The 19,323-nt window shown below is 39.7% G+C and overlaps 1 protein-coding gene and 1 long non-coding RNA gene across 13 annotated transcripts in view; both read right to left on the bottom strand.

Annotated features, from left to right (window-relative positions):
• The window catches only part of LOC136427883 (rho family-interacting cell polarization regulator 2-like), a 52,739-nt gene that overhangs the window by 5,740 nt on the left and 27,676 nt on the right, over positions 1-19,323 (bottom strand). For 4 of the 11 annotated variants that reach the window (XM_066417089.1, XM_066417086.1, XM_066417087.1 and 1 more), the window contains exons 5-24: positions 18,908-18,931; positions 18,411-18,464; positions 18,065-18,113; positions 17,072-17,184; positions 14,820-14,883; positions 14,069-14,238; positions 13,723-13,871; positions 12,545-12,692; positions 11,017-11,079; positions 10,043-10,294; positions 9,054-9,178; positions 8,427-8,682; positions 7,946-8,078; positions 7,330-7,494; positions 6,748-6,915; positions 6,308-6,516; positions 5,689-5,724; positions 4,621-4,704; positions 4,294-4,384; positions 3,736-3,771 (exon numbers count right to left, since the gene is read on the bottom strand). In XM_066417089.1, the coding sequence (XP_066273186.1) occupies positions 3,736-3,771; positions 4,294-4,384; positions 4,621-4,704; positions 5,689-5,724; positions 6,308-6,516; positions 6,748-6,915; positions 7,330-7,494; positions 7,946-8,078; positions 8,427-8,682; positions 9,054-9,178; positions 10,043-10,294; positions 11,017-11,079; positions 12,545-12,692; positions 13,723-13,871; positions 14,069-14,238; positions 14,820-14,883; positions 17,072-17,184; positions 18,065-18,113; positions 18,411-18,464; positions 18,908-18,931 (2,389 nt within the window). The remainder of the gene's footprint in view (positions 1-3,735; positions 3,772-4,293; positions 4,385-4,620; positions 4,705-5,688; positions 5,725-6,307; positions 6,517-6,747; positions 6,916-7,329; positions 7,495-7,945; positions 8,079-8,426; positions 8,683-9,053; positions 9,179-10,042; positions 10,295-11,016; positions 11,080-12,544; positions 12,693-13,722; positions 13,872-14,068; positions 14,239-14,819; positions 14,884-17,071; positions 17,185-18,064; positions 18,114-18,410; positions 18,465-18,907; positions 18,932-19,323) is intronic. The other 7 variants (XM_066417094.1, XM_066417093.1, XM_066417090.1 and 4 more) reach the window with 6 other exon arrangements.
• LOC136427882 (uncharacterized) lies at positions 446-2,414 on the bottom strand. 2 transcript variants are annotated; one of them, XR_010754528.1, is made up of 2 exons: positions 1,963-2,414; positions 446-1,463 (listed from the first exon to the last, which is right to left on the bottom strand). It is a non-coding gene; the product is annotated as an uncharacterized lncRNA (long non-coding RNA). The 2 variants fall into 2 exon arrangements; XR_010754529.1 differs by having other exon boundaries at positions 446-1,496.

Raw genomic sequence — 19,323 nt, forward strand, 5'->3', positions numbered from 1 at the left:
GTGAAAAAAAAAAACTGGTATTATATCATCATTCTGGTAAGAGATATTATCATGAAAGATATACAAGGAGAGCGAAAAGCCCCCTACTCCAAAAAAGAGCCAAAGCCACACCTCTGTTTACACCCCATTCCACTAGGGCGGTGATCTCGCTATAATCGCGCAGAAACCTAAAATATGACAGATCACTCAATGAAGTTAATCTATTAGTAGGCATGTCACACCATTTTTTTTGGTAAGATATAACTTGCTGAAATTGTTGCCAAAGTACAGATCAGATTCTTCCGCTTAATATGCTTTTTATCCTGTCAAAATCGGACAAAGTTGAAATTTTTCAGAATTTTTCAAAGTTGAAAAGTTGGACGTTTTCATTAGAAGACGCTTATCTATTGGCCCTATGGGAATGATTGACCTCAACATGGCACCAGAAATGACCACAAGTCCACAGTTATTTACATACGTTTTAATGTAACTGTTAAACACTTTGACCAATATTGTTCAAATTTTCAGCATTTAAAGATAATGTAACTGGACAGACTGTCATGTTTTATTTTTGACCTATATTCAGTATCTTATCTTAATTAGCCCTAATTAACCCTAACTAATTTATTCATCCACAATAGTGCCAATCAATTAACATACATTTCTAAACATGCTGAAAACTGAAGAAGGAACTACATGTTCCAACTATCCTGTTGTTGAACAGATCATTCTGGGAATAATGTATTTTTGCAGTCTTCGCTAATTGCAAGATATGCAAATGAGGGTAATTATCCTCAACAGAGGATGAACTGAACTGATCCTCAAATACACATGTACAACAAGTTGTTTTACTTATCCCTATTTGTACTACCTATTCCCTAAAACAACTTTCAACTGTTAACCTACATTACATGTTGACTTAAGTACAGGAATTTTTACAACAGGAGCAATAATAGATCTATATGAAGATGTGTTAATTGGCAATAAACTAATGAGGCATATATAGTAAAAGGCATACATTGTTATTGATACTGATATTGGCTGCTACATGAACTCACTGATGTTGTAAGCTTGCTGAAACAGGTTCCTAACAATATCTTTACTTAAAAAAAATTAATATTCCAATGCTTAATTAGTTAAATATGCTAATTAACATCATGATCAATCAGAATGATAATAGTATTGTGCTAATTATAAGTATCAATACCTATGTTACCCATTCTAATAAGATCTCTGATTGGTACAGATAATAATGTACCTACAGTACTGCAGACTTACAACTTACTTTCTGACTAGTACAGTATCAGTAATTAATCTAGTGTTCAAGTTATTCTCCTGAAGTAGCTTCTCCCTTCGAAAATTTGAAGAAGGAAATTGAATTCTAGTCACCAAGCACTTGATCTGATGTTCGTGGTATCTTCAACTTGTTCAAGTTTGCTTGAAGGCAGCCCACGTTCTCTGCATAGCTGTACCAGATATGCCACCTTTGTATCCATTGGAAAACCAAGAAAGGACATCTGAATGAAGATCATACAACTGTGTGACAAATTCGGACTGTGTGATCGTAACGCTAGTGTATATACACAACATAATTACGACAGTGGAAAATTGTTTGTTGCGTCCAAAGTATGCCATATCATCGGATATGAAAGGTATGTTACATTCAGCATAAAATATATGACCATTCTACGGTTAGATAGCGCAGGATTTATGACAATAAGTTCAATTTCGAGCACATACAAAGTGCGCGATCTCACGCCCCCCTCCCCCGTCACGTACTAGTAATAGTAGTATGCGCACACAGCGCACGTCATTTTTCGGGCTGTCGAAAAAAACTCTCAAAATGTATCGCTAAACCCACAAGCCAAACTCGCCTAAATAGAACCAAAAACTACACCATGATAACAATATTATATCTATATTTGCGACAGTATAGGGACAAAGTTGCTAAGTTCAAGAAAAATAGCAAAATTGTCCACTTACTTCTGGAGGTTTCTCCCGTTTCTTCCATATCTCCCGCCTAGAATCACGTAGAAATTTTGTCCCACCAGTGGCGTGAACCTTGATCTCTGCCCTTTCACCTGAAACCATTCCCAGAGTTCTGCGTTCTACACCGGCTTGTGGCTTTTGAGTTGAAAATGGGACTTCCGCCGGGCGGGCCTCAAAATCGCGTGCCGCGTTCGCGGCGTCAGAACGGGGCGGTTTTTCGGCTGCATCGCCAACTTAGATGATTTTTAGCTCCTTGTTCGATGGATATTTTCAACTAAAAAGATGATAGTGTGATAGCAAACCTTCCATAGATTATTGACAACGATTTTCATTGGCAAAATACAAACGGTTGATTTTTAAGATTTTTTAAAAGACATTTACTGCCTCACGCGCTGCCGCGTTCTAATGGAAAAACGCGGAGGTTCGACATGCCTACTATTAGTTGAAAAACACATTTTTAAAGCTTTGGGTCTTTTGTTGTCTTTTCAGCCATACTCTCACATTTTGCATGACATGCCAATTATGAAATCAAGGGTTACACATATCCAATCTAGGTCACAGCGAGATTGCAGTGTGTTCACCATCTAGTGGAGTGGGGGCCTCAAAGAACTTTAGGATTGCTTTACATTGTATTTCTATCAGCCCCAAATTGACATCAGCCAACAAATCTACTGAATGCATCCATCATTGCTATGGTTAGTTGAGCCTACATACTACATGTACAGCAATCCAAGCTGGTTGCAACACTTCAACATTGGAGAGACTCCTAAGGGCTTTGATTTCTTCCACTTCTTGTACACACCTCTTTAACAATGATTTCTGCTGAAGGTAAGCTGAATTTGCCAATCAATCAATCAATCAATCAATCATTCAGTTAATCAATACCTCTGTTTCATCATTGTTTAAGAGGTGTTTATAATGGAAGTGAGCTACATGCATGCCCTCAGGAACATTGTTCAATATGGCACTAACTACACCACATGTCAAGCACAAGACCACAAAACGAAGCACAAACACCAAAGCATACGACACAAGCAAAGGATGAAACCAAAAGCACACGTATGAGGGCTGGGTCTCAAAGGAATGCAGACATGAAATGAGCACAAAGCACTGAGCTACAGATGGATGCACAAGTGGCAATCACTGTAAGAGGGACGTGACATTAGGTACGCCCTTTTGATCAATCACGTTGGTGGTCAATAAGTATGTGTGTGTGCAGATGTGTGTGTATGCAGATGTGTGTGTGTGTGCACATGTGTGTATGTGTGGTGGCACCATGTCAAGAAGATGCTCAATAAGATGTGTTTCCACTTTTACGACATACATGTATCTGCTAAATTTGTCATTTTGCATTTGTTGCATGTTTTTTGTACATTTACATATTATGTATCTGAATTTGTGCCAGATTTTACAAGGATTTTGCTTTGCAACATACACAATTGCTGAAAGGCTCAAGACTTTTTAGAAGGGTTATCCATAGAATCAGCGAAAGAAAAGTAGTTGTTGTTGTTCACCGTGTAGTGTCTAGTGGCACATAGGCCAGCAAGTTTCCTTGCTGTTTCAGTAGCAGGGTACATGTATATACATAGCATGTATTTCTACAGGAGGGGTTGCTAGCCCTTCCCTTTTAATGTGCTCGAGGCACTTTGTCGAACTCTAAAGTTTAGGCGTGAGTGCGACTTCGTGCAGGGGTTAGTGTGGGGTGGCATGATGGTCTGCAGCTCTACTTGGTCTACACATACGCCTGACAGCCACCTAGGCACTCACCAATCTTTGTTAAGTCTCCCAGTGAGCTGCTATAGGCTATGGCATGAAGGAAAGGAAGAATGGAGAGTGAGTTCAGGCAGCATGAGAAAGAAACAGGACTTGTCTCAAAGATGACTTGTCATATGTCATATAGAGATCACTGGAGAAGAACCATGGATGGAGTTATAGAAACTGCATATCCGAAACCAAACCATTTGTCAATTGTGAAAGGAACTGACTGGATGAAAGTGCTGGAAATGTAAAAGCGGTTAATGTTCATGCTTTCGTACACTAAAGACTACTCTTTTAAGGACCAAATGTACTCACTATATACTACTTCTGAATAGAGAGAATCATTCAGTCAAACCTATGCATGGAATGCAAAGTTCTCTGTACAACATGTATTTGAATCTATACATCTATATACTGTATAGTCCAAGCTGCTGCCATACATGTATCTACATGTAGCAGACTGGTGTAGGTTACTGGAACCTACATGTACTTGATGTGTCAGTGGAACAACTGATTCACAAGTAAATTGGAGGTGTTAACACTGAAACTGGACCATGGTGGACTTACCCAGTGCCAGGAGTGCATCTCTAGCAGCTCTCTTCACATCGTCGACATCAGATTGACATAAGTACAGTAGGCTGTCCATGCTTTCTCTGGCCTGAAAACACAGGCACATCGTTAGACATGTAATCCCTCACTTAAGCTGAACATGCATCTTTCAATACCTTGTTTTATATCAATGTCATTCAGGCTACCATTTTAGTGTATCTGTTATGCTGATATATGAATAAAGAATTGAATAAAATGGAATAAAGTTTTTTCTTTGTTTGTTTGTTTGTTTGAAAATTATATTAGGATTTCAATAATTTCCATCATGTATGAACACTAAGTTACCTTCATACAGCCCAGTGCAGCACAGCCAGCACTCCTGATGCCCGGGTCCTTGTCCTCCAGACATTCCAGGTACAGCACAAAGGCCTACAGGGCACAACATTTAAGGATATTAAAACATGATACATAAAATGCAACAACTGTTTCCAGGACCCGTCCCTCCATCCCTGGATGCAAATTTGCTTGTTGGGTAAGTAATTCACCCCTGTCCGTAAAAAAAATCAGAACTTCATGACATGAAATTGATGAAAAATTTTTTTGTAAGCTTAAAGTTAAAATAACAGATCCAACAACGGAAATTAATAACATGGGTTCCCAAACAATGAGTGAGATGTAAAAAAAAAAATTGAAAGTTGGAGACAACCTTGATTATGAGCAAAAATTGTAAGGCAAAGTTGCATCAGAGTACCAGTACAAACATGAAGCAAAATACCTTCCTAGTTAAAAGAGTACCCTCAAAAATCTGACCAACAGCAGTGTAAAGAGTTCCATGAACTACATTTATTAGGAGCAGAACTGATAAAAGCCACCAAAAGCAGTGATCTGTTAATCAAGCACCAGTCCCAAAGCAGGTTAAAGTCTACTAACACAATTCTGCCAGGTCATACATATCCGCCACCCTGAAACAAATGTGTCTGACGATATCTCAAATGCAACGTCCTCCCAGTATAACGCACTCCTGTGTATCTAAATTGTGCATACCTGGTGGTGCACTAGAGATCTCTCAAACACAAATAAAGTGACAAATACATGTAACTTGGCGGATAAATGTAATGTAGGTTAGAGTTTCACTTTGTTGTGATAGTTGCTGTCCATCAAAATCATCACTTCAACAAGAATTAGTAAGAAAGTGGCTGCACTTTGCTTAAATTTTTTGCTCTCAATCTGAAGTTTCAACAGAGGAATGTGACTACATTGGTCCACTTCAAAATGTATAATTATAGCCTTATCTATAGTGAGTGTGAAAGCTGCACCAGTGCACCTCCTAAACCAGTTTTATCCTACTCTACATGTAAGTGCCAAACTGTTAGTGCTCCCAGCAACACCCAACAGCAGGATATTCAGACTCACGAGTTCCCCAATTTCACTCTGCTCATTCTCTTCATGCTGTGAAAATGAAAACGTCTTGTCTATTCATGCCTCATGTATCAGACATTATTACAATCACCTGAAACATTCAATCAACTGATTTGTTTTCTTACAGTTCAACATTAGTTAATGCAAACAGTGCATTAGCACAGTACAAAAAAACATGTACATTTTCACTAAAATACTAAGTGCCAACAAGCTTTCTCCATTTTTGTCAGGGGCTTAATGATTTTGAAAATTCTTAGAGGCATTTATTGCACTTCTCAGCACATCTCTACATGTAATACATTTTGTACACAGCAGTGTGCCTACCATCCAAAGAAGCTTGAACAAAACAAGACCATAGCATGTCCAGGACAAAAGATACAAGAATGGGAAGTTCTGCTGCAGTTCCAAGGTCACACATCAGGGGCCCAAAATCGACCTTGACCTTCCTCTTCCCAACATCTACAATGTACCCACATACCAAATATCATCACAATCCATCCAGAGCCTCTAAAGTTATGCTGACCACAAATATCCCAAAACACAAACGCATAGACACACCAAAAACAATACCTCCATGTTTCATATCATGAAAATAACAAGCAAGCAACCCCACCTTTTCCCTGTTGGCCCCCCCACTCTTGGTGCAGATGGTGTTGATACATGAGGATGCAGCGCTGGTGAGTTTGGGGTTGGAGTCCAGCATCAGGCCCCCCAGCGTGTGCAGGACGGCCTTACTGGGGAGAACTCCGCTCTTCCCGATCTTCTTCACCGCCTTGATGGCCTGTTCGTGGTTGGAAGACTTCAGGGTGTGGATAGTTGTCACTGGAGGGATTTACAGAAACAATACACTGTTATCTCTTTGTTTGTTCATCTGTTTCCTTGCTGTTTCTGTAGCAGGATCTATTTTTATAGGGAGGGGTTGCTAGCCCTTTCCCTTAACATGCTTGAGGCATCTCCTCGAACATGGGATCCCCATTTTATGTCGCTTCTGAAAGACAATTGCAGTCTCAACCAAAATGTTAATTACAGGAAGATAAGTTTGCATAAACTTACATTCTATGGCAAGCAAGTCCACATGACTACCAATGTCGCCGACCTCTGCTGACGTTACATAGGCTGCAAACTGGTAGATGGAGAGGATGTGAGGCTGGTCCTCTGTGAGCAAACCTTCTTCACGAGGATTGTAGTCATCCGTCATTCTTCGGATCAGCTCAGGGAGAACTGAAAAAAAGAGGGATTAGAATGTGGAGGAATTTGGATACTATCATGGTATTTGCTATTTCGTAGCTGGCCAACTTATATACCATAGAAGATCACTCAACTAGCTGCCAACAAAAAACTGTTAATATGCAGAAAACTGGACAGCATTCAGACCATGCAAACCTCAAATAATGTAGAGCAATTTTTCCTACATATTAGTATATTACCTAAAGAGGCTGTTAGAAAAAACTCAAAACTTAAAATCGATGCGAGACCCAGTAACAAATAGACGCCGTGAGCTAATCTGGTACCCGGCAGTCTACTAGGATAAATTTGTGGCTTTGGGACCCGGCTGGGACTACATCCCCTACAGGCACCGTTGTAATTGGGAACTACACATAAATGTCCACCGCAATCATCATTCTAAATGCTTACCCTTGTCCGAGACATCTGTGTACTGTATTCTGAGTCGGCGTACGTTATCCACCTCTAGCTGCTGGTGCAGTTTGTCCATGGTGGTGTACAACACTGTCTCCTGGCCCTGGCAACAGCAGTTCCAGAAGTCCACTAGTCTGGGCTGGTCCTTCAGAGCTGGGCAGGCTAGAAGACAACCATATGAAGGCTTGATATGTGCATAAATTCGTCAGCTGGTACAGCTGCCTTCTGGCAGAACACATCAACTTTGAAAGACTTGTCACAGCACCTGTACATCTGTTAAATCTAGTTCAGGGTGCTTAAAGAAGTCCTTCAGGTTTTTATCGAACCTTCACGTGTATTGCAACGTGCACTTAGTCTATGTATTTTTTAGCTTTCTGTACGTCCCACAAAATTTAAGTTGGCTGGGAATGTACAAATGTTTTAGAATAAGTATGAAAAAGCCTCTCTTTCTCTGACAGTAGCCTCTATCCATATCTCTCAGCATCACCCTTCTTCTATTTTGCCTGTAATTACATTTGGCTGGGAATGTATTGATGTTTTCAAATAATTTCATGTAAATAAATCTTTCTCTTAGAATCTACCCTTAGCTATATTATTCCTCAGCATCACCCACCTTCTACTATCCCACACTGCTGTCTGTCCTCCTCTACCAGTATTCTGAGTTGCCACAGGATGGCTGCCTGCTTCTTCAGCTTGTCTAGAGAGTACATCTCCCGACACCTCAGTGGGCCAAAGGAACCAAGGTTCTGTAACAAGATATCACAACAGTTAGGGTGGTCTGTTTATATTACAAACATCTGCAACATTAAGGCACAACAAGGCAAATTTAGGACCATCTTAACCTTTAGCACACGTAAGTAGTCGTTTGGCACCCCATTCCCTACTGGTTACAAAGTTAGGCAGCAGGGAGAAGGTTAAGAAAAAAATGTAGTGGGACAAGACAACATTTTCAATTCAGCCAAAATATCTATAAGAAATGTCATATTTCTCTCACCTACAAATGTATTCAATAATTATTTTTCTAAGTAACATGCTTGTCATATCCTTTGAAAATAAACTGCCAAGTCCAAAAGTGAAGCTAACTCAGTACTGACCCCTAGCAGGTGTTGACAGTACTGCAGGTGATGGACAAGGGCGACGTCTACAGCTTCAATCCCCGTTGTCATGGGAACAGGGCTAGAGTTCTGGCTGGCGCCGAGTCCGATGTCTTCGTTCAAGGACGCGGCTGAGGACTTCTTCTCCTGGATGACCTTAGAAGGGTCTAGCTGGCCGTTTGTGGTTGGGGGAGGTGGTGGCGGCTCTGTTGGTGGGGGTGGGGGCCAGTCGGGTTTAAACGTGCTAAAAGTGAACCTAGAAGGGGAAAAACAACCCACATCTTTACTATGACTTCACCTTTGCAGCTTAGTTTGCTACAAGCTATTCAATATATCAACTTTATAACTCATCATTATACTCCTGATAAGGAGTGAGTGATACCTTTGCTTAAGATTCCAAATGACTTTTGAGGTTTTACATTTCTTCTTCTGTCATCATACAAACAGCTTACTAAAGAACTCATGATCAGTTCTGCGAAAAAATGTTTGTTGTTTTGGAAGAAAAAAAAACTACTGGATATTTTCTTACTGTAAATGTCCAAGTCCTGGGTATAAAAAAAAGTTTGATTTCAAATCAACCACATGTACACAGTAATCTGTTCTGCAAATGACATCCATTCTTCTCACCCTCTGTCTGGCTCACTGTCCAAGTCACTTTCCTCTCCCACAAAGTTGAGGAAGTTGAAGCTCTCCAGGGCACTCTCCACAGACAGACTTATACTGGACCCACTGCTTCTTCTACTCACATTAGTCTGCAGGTACAAGAGCAATGCATGGAGTTAAAAACAAAACTTAGTTTTTTAAACGTTAGGTTTTTTTTCCATTATTGTGTTAAGCTATTTTGTCTAGGGTCTGGTCTGTCAATGTGAATGTCATTCAGCACCAAGGACAGGGATGGTAGTGTCAGTGTGAATCCAAGGACAGGGATGGTAGTGTCAGTGTGAATCCAAGGACAGGGATGGTAGTGTCAGTGTGAATCCAAGGACAGGGATGGTAGTGTCAGTGTGAATCCAAGGACAGGGATGGTAGTGTCAGTGTGAATCCAAGGACAGGGATGGTAGTGTCAGTGTGAATCCAAGGACAGGGATGGTAGTGTCAGTGTGAATCCAAGGACAGGGATGGTAGTGTCAGTGTGAATGTCATTCAGCACCAAGAGTCAACAATATCTGTGTTAATGTTATTCATGATTAGGGACATGGACAACAGTATTAGCATACACTAGTAGGTGTCATTCAGCACCAGAGACAGGGATGGTAGTGCAGTAGTGTCAGTGTGAAAGTTATTTAGAACCCCAAACAGGGGTGATATTGTCAGTGTAAATGTCATTCAGTACCAGAGACAGGGATGGTATTGTCAGTGTGAATGTCATTCAGCACCAGGGAAAGAAGTGTGAATGCTCTAAAGTATAGGCCAGTAACAAGAATGTGACAATCTTTTTACACTAAGGACCTTACAAATGTCAACACTGTAGAAAGTACTTAGTGTCACCCAATGTCTTCAATGTCACACACAAGGTTATTAAAATAATAACTTTTTTCAACTGTGAACTTTACACTTTCTAGTAGAGTGATTCAATAGAAGCTTTCATATTCCACAATGACAGCCTGACACTATACCTTCTTTAATCTTTGCTGCAACTGTATCAACTCCTCTTCCAGCTCTTGCAACTCGTGATACTGCCCCCTGTAATCTTCTAGGGCTATACTGAGGCAATGTAGGGCATGTTCCAGGTGGACTGTGGGGGTGACAGTAGTTGCTGGAAGAGCCCCCAGGCTGCCATTGGTTACCATGTCGGGAGGGGGGCCTGGCGAGGTGTCCATTTCCTCTAACGTGGGCTCCTGAGGTGCGGTGTCCTGAGTGAAATAACTCTGGGAAATAAGACATGTGCATAGAGAGTGATTGTTAAGGCTGTTGTGTTTATCAGAATGTAGTCTACACCAATCAAATATTACATGTCTTCACAAAGCATAGGACATTTTGTCCGACCCTTTTGCACTAGTAGGTTTGGGCTAATGGATCATGACAACCAAATTTTTCGCTCAAGTTTCTTATAATTCATGTTAAAAAAATCCCGAAAAAACAAATGTGAACAGCACTTCACACTTTCTGCTCATTTTCTAGAGTACTATAAGAAAAACAAAACATATTCAAATGGTCACTTCTTGTTCTATGGCAAACAAAAGACACCCATTATCAACACAATCACTTCATGCCAAGAAAATCTGGTAATTCAAATGAACAAAAACCCAGGCATAAACTTTCAACATTCCAACAGCACACCAGAAGAAAACAACAACAATTAAACACCAAACTATTTCTGAAAACAAAAGAAAAGTGCATTAAAACCCATCCAGAACCAGAAACAGCAGCAACATGCTTGTAAAAAAGATGCAAGAAGAAAGTGCACCAACAGCATATTGTTGGACCTCTAGCAGGACAACAGGATAGCTATTGTACACGCACATGAATAAGCTGCTGCTACACTTTCTTCTGTGAAAGGTGCAGAAAGGGTGATGGCAGGCAGCCAACGCAAACACAAACACAGACAAGTATTAGTGATGTCACACTGCAACCCGTGAAGGTAACTAACCTTGGTAGCAACTTTGGCCGGAGGCTCAAACAAAGGCCTTAGTCTTCTAGGGTAAGAAGCAGACTAACAAAGGAGGAAGACAGCAAGTCAGCACTGGTTGCACACATGACATTACATGATTTTTTTGTCAGTTTCAACTTTCGAGAAATCTATACTCTTGTGCTATATGTTCTGCCATGTTAACAGCGGCAAATGCAGTAACCATCCATTGTTGTAAAATTTCACAAAATGCATGGTACATCCATTTCTAAATGTCACGGTCCATTGATGAAAATAGAAATGTCAGGCCAAATCTTGCACAATGGGTACTATTCTCTTATTTTGTAAGTTGTTGGTAAGATTGGCAAACTCGACTGTGTTCCACAAGCAGAATATATAATTTCCTGAAAGACAGAAGTAAATTTCTTTTAATTGGTTATGCTGTGTTCATGTACATTTTTTTGTATCATGCAGCGCTAGCGAGTCATGTATAGAAAATTCCATCCATATTTTCATTATGCTGTAAGAAAATTTCTCAGAAGCAAGCAGGTACAAAAATCTTCTTTATGTGCAAACTGCATATGGTTAGCAATTGTTAGCAGTTTACAATATACTTTGTTAAAATCTTGACACTACATGTACATGCTTTACAAGGCAAGAGAAAGAAAGGAAGGAAAGAAAGACAAGAAATTACAGCTTAGACAATGTCTGATGACCTGTGGTGAAACTTGCACAACACACACATCATTAGTCCATACCAATAAACGGCACTTACTATAAAATACATATATACATATATACTGCAACGTTACTACATTCAGAATATGAATATATACATAAAGTTCATTTGTGTTGGTAGAAGTCATTCTGGATCAGAGTTGAACTCTAATTTCCAATGCAAGAATTGGACTTTTCGGCTAACCAACTCCAGACTTTGTCAAGGAAGGAGCAATCCGCTGCTTCTGTGAGCAGTGGATCATATGTTGCAGAAAAGCTATGCCCTCTTCCATCTCTGTTGATCATAGTGCCCTAGACTTTTTGCACCTTACATTGTATGCTCCACTGCTCACTGAGTGGATTGCTAACAGAAGCAGTGGCTTTTTCATTCCTTGACAAAGACTGGACTCACTGGAGCTAGTCTGTTGAAAATGTTTCTGATTTTTTGTGTTGAAAATTACAAATGAACTCTGATTCAGGAAGTAGTTGCTTTCTATCTATAAATCTGAGTTTAAGCACACATCTAGGTAGAATGGAAAGCAACTTGGGAGTAGGTAATCTGACCTAACTCTGAAGTTTGTATGGCTATTCAGTCATAGATGCCAACAACCTTGATTCTTCATTTTTGTAGCCGAAGACTTCATCAAAATACATTTTTAATTCGATATCTAAAAGCACTGAATTCATCTTATTTATCATCTTCATGTTGCACTTTAGAACGTTTGTTTAACAAAATACCCAAATTTTTCTTCAAGTTTTTCTGTACTGAATGAGTCTGTCTGATCAATACATGTAAGATCATACAATTGGTACACATTGTAATGGGTCGTACCATGCTGGAGTCAGGGGAGTTGAAGGATCCCCCAGATGAAGAAGAGGACGTGAGGACAGAGTCTGCTGTGGAGTACCTCTTCCTGACGTGGGTGGATTCCTTCTTGGTTAACGACCCAAACCAGTCTTCTGTTTCCCTCTCACATGGGCTGGGCGGGGAGAGTAGTGTTACATATGTAGTGGTATTAAAGGCACCCAGAGCATTTTATGAGGCTTGAAAACTAGAAATATTCTAGTTGCTGTAATCTTTATGAAATTGACATCTAATGCCACTGTTTACCACATTAGCGAACGGATTTCTTATCAAAGTGCTCAAAAGCGGCACAAAAATAAGCTACATGTACATGGTGATCTTTTAGTTTCATGCGCCTAGTGTAAATAGACCGATACCATAGCCCCGCCCACCTCTGTCAAAACGTAGAAATGTAGAAAATCAAGATATAAAAATTCAAATATTTGACGAACATGCAGTCACTCTCTCATTGGTCGAACCCGTAATTGTGATGGACAGTCAGGATCACAGTGGACTACTACTACAGTCAGGATCAGTCTATTAGGGCTTGGATTTTCTATCAGTTCTCACCACACAATGGCATCGTATCTTTGCTCCTTTAATGTCGCTATGAAATCGTATAGTGTTATTAAAACTTACTATGGGTAGGAATGACTAGAAATTGGAGTTTTTTTATTCAAGTTTCAAGACTCATAAAATACCCTGGATGCGATAATTGTAAACACAATAATCTATAATCACAAACATGTCTTGGTCATCTACATGTAATGTATACCCCAGTAAAGTTAAAAAAGTGGTCACTGGCTCAATGTTATTGATTAATGTGCACAATGATTGTACAGTTTTGAAAGAGAGTAAATAGCATGGTGCAAAATGCATTTGGGTGAATTATTTCATCAGGTGAATTATAATTGGTTTATCTGCAATATTCGACAACTTATCATATAAATGTACATTTACATTTTGTAGCCTTCCCTAAACACAACTATTCCATTAGAATAATTAGAGATTAATAAGATAAATTTCCACTCAGAGTTACATGTATTTATTATCTGTCTAACGAACATACATGCATACAAATGTAGACACTGCAAAGATCTTTCTCTGAAGGAGACATGTACAGTGGTACATGTGTATGTATCAGGCTGCAGGAAGCAGCGCCTCACCTCCATTTGACTATGAGCTGCAGTTTGAGGGTTCCCGGGTCGTTGACGTTGATTGTTAGGACCTGTGGGACAGGGTTGTAGAAACCCTTGGTCTCGCATGTCATGTTTCCGATCACCACCGATCTGCCTAACGTCTTCACTTCTGACACCTGGAAGGAAAAATACAATAATAACTAGAGTTCCACGACCTCATACCTTCGCCAAATGATTTTAACCTTTATGACTGACGTATTAGGAGTGTTTCTAATCAATTATAAAGTTGTCCAAAGTATGAGCTTAACAAAGAAGGTCATGCTAACATATATCATCGATGATTCCAAGAAAGCCTGACAAGTGCATGTATTACCTTGAAGTTGAGCATGTCTGCAATGAGAGGTTGGAACACCACCTCCTGATTGTCCCAGACCTGCGTCAGGTCCCGCTCTACCCGCCCTCGTAACCTCCACTTCTGTGGGCCGTATCTCACCAGGACGTCGTACACGTCTCCCGGACACAGCCGCGCAAAACCCGCCATACCTGCAGCAGGAGTGTGGAGACGAGAAATAAGATTATCATTAACCTTACTCTCACCACCTGCCCACGTAACCAATATTTCTTTGGGCCATATCTTAACAGAGTGTCTTAAAAACAGGAACAGACTAGGGACAACTGTGAGGACAAGATTTGTGACACAAGGTTCCCATAGCAATGTTCGACGGGGCCCGGCTCTTCTACATTTACAAAACATTTCTCTGGCATGTCGAGCAGGGTTGGTTTGATTTTGGGGCACAAACATGCATTGATCAATTATTCATATTGAAGGGGATGTACTTGCAGAAACCCATCGAGAAGTCCACAGCAAGAAAGAATTAAACTATATCATTAGGGAAAGTGTGGGCATGGAAGAGAAGGATTCAACAAAAGCTAGAAATGCTAAATAATAATCTTACAACTTGGCTGTTTCAAGTTGATTTTGAAAAAGGAAACTAGGGCTCTGAGGAGCATATATTAGGTTCTGTTGTATATACATGCAATAATTATTGGATTTATTTATGATAAATGGAAACATTTTCAACTGTTGACTTAGAGTTTAAGACAATAACAAAGGAACTACCAACCTTTTATCCTCATCTGGAAGCTACCCAACATCTGCTCTAGTTCACCCTCTATTACACACATTATCTGGAGCGAAAACAACAAACAAAATATTAGTGTCTCTACTTAGTTTATCATATTTTCTTCATCACTTATGACAGCTAGAATTTAAAAAAAATTGGCTTATACATTTGTTTTCTGATTGCTGCCATTCTATTAGCTTTCCTCTCGTTGGTGCCATTGGCACATTAAGGTGATGCCAGCCAGTCTTGGAACATGGATGTTTGCCACCTATAGATAAATAACTTATTGGGTAATAAACTTTGATGTCAAGGACAAATGCAGTCATTTTGAAGAGCAATATTTCTGCAATTTTACAGTGGCATAATAATTATTGCTGTGAAAGTTGTCATATTTGACCAGTAGGCCAGAAATGTGATTCAGAATACTGCCAAATCTGTGAGAAACACATCCACTTTTTCTCATCTTGCATAACATGTACTGGTGATGCAATGTCTTTAAATGCCCTACCCTACTGGTTATGAAATGAGCTTCACTACGGCTAGTGTGTTTAGCCAAGCACACGGAGTCATCCCTACTCTTAGGTGATATTGAGTGACACTGTGTAAAGGGTTCTTTTACAAGCAGAGGTTTGACGCCCTAAAGCTCCCTTGTACATGGGGCCACTGGCTATACGTCCCCCTCTGATAGGATGATGCAACTCTTTTCCAGTTGTGTTCAGGCCTGGGTGCAAACTCGGGCTACTGGCCTCACAGAATTTTACTGTTACGGACACTGCTTGTTTGCTAAAATTAGAACAAAAAGTGAGCAGACCTCTACATCAGCCCTTAGCTTATATATGGACAGATTTTCCTCTACAGCTGAACAGATGGGAAGGCTGGTTCCTTCGCCAACAAGTCTACTTCTTTGATGTCTGGATAGTTAATTTCATTACTGCATATTTCCAATTCTAATTAGATATATGCAACAGGAAGGCCATATATCATAATATACATGTCCCAAATGGCAAGTCATTGTTTGCTTACAATGTGGGCCAAATGAAATCTAAATTCTCCAAACCGTGCTGCACATCCAAACCAGATGTCGCATTCTCACCACATGTACTTGCATACCCATCTAGGCTGGGTAGCTTAAAGTTGAGCAATCTTGCCAAGAGTTGCCACTCCCTGCTGACTTCTTAATTGCATCACCAATACCAATTCCTGGCAGTGCACAAAGAGGTCCCACAAAATTTAGTGCCAGCACACGCCACTTCAGAAGCTTCTAGTTTGGCAAGGCTCCCAGATGTAACTGAGTTTGATGTAGTGGCTTCACAGAGCCTAATGATAGAAATATAGATTTCTCTCAAGTTGATACTCAAGGACTTTTATCAAAGTTTAAATCTTGTCCGTTAGAAACACCCTCTTCTTCTAGAGGCTGTGACCACTAGGTGACTGCTGAGAAACCAAAGATTTGTCAGATCGCTCAATGACATAATGAATGTCAATATTTCATGTTTTGTGTGTTTTCTTGCTTCTTAAATCATACTTTTACATCTTGCAGTATATTCCAATTATGAAATCAAGGGCTACGGACATCCAATCCTAGTCACTGTACAGTCACTCGGTGATTGCTGTCTAGTGGAAAGGGGGCCTAAGAAGGGAAGTCTATCTTTCTAAATCTCCACAGAACATTGTACAACCAGTAGCAAGGTGTAGGGCCTCAAAGATAGTGGAAAATTTTGAGAGACTAGTTTTTGGATGTTGCTAACAGGAAGTAGGAAAGGGCAGGACGGTGCAATGAAATTGCATGTGTTTTGGTACAAACTACAATGTACATGTATCCTGGAAAGCATAGAGCTAACATGTGAAAAAAAGTGATAGTAGTCTGGAATCAGTGTAGCTAACCAAACTCAATGTAAAGTTAAGCTCACTGGTCATGACAGAGAAGACAGACAGTATATACAGGTTCATTGTTCAAAGGAAATTCCCCTAGCACTTTTCGACAAGTACAATGAACAGTGAACCACAGCTACATGTAAGCATCCCGTCCTAAGGACTGCAACAATTTTGGGTTGTGTGCTTGTCTGGTGAGCAAAAACTGCTGGGATTCGAACTCACGACCTCTTGGTCCAGAGGCCGGGTTGCTAACCACTGGACTAGGCATGCTACTGAGCATAGCTCTGTAATGTGTTATCTTAACTGTAATGTGTTATCTTAATCATCACAAGGAGTTGTGAGACTTGAGTACTGAGACATTCCTTCCCTACATGTACCTGTGAACACTCCTTGAAGCCAGACTTGACCTCAGACAGGCTCTCCTGGGAGTGTCTGCTGAAGGACTGGGAGTGTCTGGACCTGTTGTAGGCATTCACCATGTTTCTGGCTCCTGGGTGGGGAGGGGGGTAGGGGTTAGCACATACTGTATCCTTAAACACAGTTTTGAGTCATTATAGTGGGAGTGAACCATTTAAGCACATAGCCATAGGGGCAAAATTTTGAGTGACAGAGTAATAAATTAAGAAGTACATAAAAAAAGAATTCTTGCAGATGTGAGCCAGATGTCAGAGACGATTCTGCTATGCAGTGCCTTATGTGGTAACATTTCATTTCAATGAAGTTCAAGATCTACATTGTGCACATTCAAATAGGTGAAATTGAATGTCATTGACTGAATCATATACATGCACATTATACTGATGTGTGCAAGTAGGGCTGCTGTAAGGTATGACAATCACTTTTCATTCCTACAATAAAAAATGGATCCCCTTCCTACAAAATCATGTATTTCAAATAACCTCCTATGACACCAAAAGAAATGTCTATAGTGAGGTGCAGTGCAAGGGACTTTTGGAATTATCAATTTATGAAACGTTAACAAGTCATATACAATTCAATCTCTAGACAACTGGATAAGATTGGAGATTACTTCCACACGTTTCGAGTGACATCCCTCACTATTCTTCAGTGTCACTGGAATAAACTGGCAGAACAAATCATATGATACTTAGGAGTGACTTTGACATGTTCGGCCGGTTCATTCCAGTTAGATGTAGTGGCATTGATTCGTTCTGCCAGTTTATTCTAGTGACGCTGTAGAAAAGTTATGGATGTCCGAATCATAATCCAGTTATAGAGATTGAATTGTATTTAAATATTGTGATACCTGGATGTCTAACCATCGTAATTGTAATTAACAAACAAACAAACAAACAAAGAAACAACAAATTGTTAACAAGTCCTGCTTGTTTGAACAGAAAACAACCCACCTTCCCTGAGTCTCTGGTGGAGATTGTACGCTTCTGCAAGTTCTTCTACCTGGAGAGAGTAACACAAAGTATTTCAGCATTAATATTGTGGCAGATGCTTTGAATTTTGTTTCCAACATTTTGTGTGTAAATAAGAAGAAGCATCATCTACATTTGTAAGTGTGTGGATTGAAAGCATAAAATATGGTGGGCTTGTTGCACAGTACTTGGCCAGAAGTTACTTTCATGAACAGATTTTTGTCAATGCTGCATATTCAATATGTAGGAGTGTTAACTAATTATTGACAATATAATTTACAATAATCCGATATTGGCTATAAGGTCTGGAGAAAAAAAATTCCCTTACCTTTGTGTGATGATATTCTAATCTTCTGATATATCTCTCTGTGGCTTTGGTTTGCTTGAAAGTGGAGAGAGAGAGAAGTTTCAAAAGTCAGATTCTGTCTTCAGTTATCAGATCAATATTTTATTGTAACAACGTAACTCTGAGTGATAGGCAATGTAAGAATGTGTAAGAAATGATTGTTAATCATTGATAGATTTGTTAGTATTTGTCATATCTAGTGCATCATTTGTAAGGCACTCCAACCATACAGCAAAATTACAGTAAACAAACACTAGAAAGAAGCACTTCAAATGGAAAATCTGATCAGTTTACTTCTGATAGCTGGCAAAGTACGACAAGAGTATCAAAACGTTTCAGGAGGTGAGCAAAATATCAAAAATAAGAACATTAATCAAACTACAACAACATTGCCACAGCCTCCAGGTAAAGTGGTTAGGAAAATGCAGGGTCACCTCAAAGGTAGTGGAATAAAAAGAAAGAGCAGTTTTTGCACAAACCTTATCTAAGTCATAGAAGAACCCCTGGTTTCAGCAGCAGAGACAGGAGAGGAGAGATGACGAGAGATAATCACAGTTTAGATCATGCATAAATCATGTGCTGGTGTCCTAGAGAATAAGCAAGGCTAAAGAGACAGAATATTGTTCTAATTTCTGCATAAGATCATTCATGTAGCTCAGGCAAGGGTGCCTAAATATTCATTTTACTGAATTCACACAAGTTTTACTGAATTCATACGATCCTCACTAATTAGTAATTAGTATTCCGTGAAATTTGTATGTTTCTTTAATAGTAATACTTGTAGATCGTATGAATTACATAAAATTCAGATGTTTCTTAGCAGTGGATCGTATGAATTCCGTAAATTTTGTAATGTAGTTCGTAAAGCTCAATGAATTCCATAAAATTTGTATGA

Source organism: Branchiostoma lanceolatum, chromosome 2 (assembly GCF_035083965.1).
Source record: "Branchiostoma lanceolatum isolate klBraLanc5 chromosome 2, klBraLanc5.hap2, whole genome shotgun sequence".
In the NCBI taxonomy this organism is placed as follows: Eukaryota; Metazoa; Chordata; class Leptocardii; order Amphioxiformes; family Branchiostomatidae; genus Branchiostoma; species Branchiostoma lanceolatum.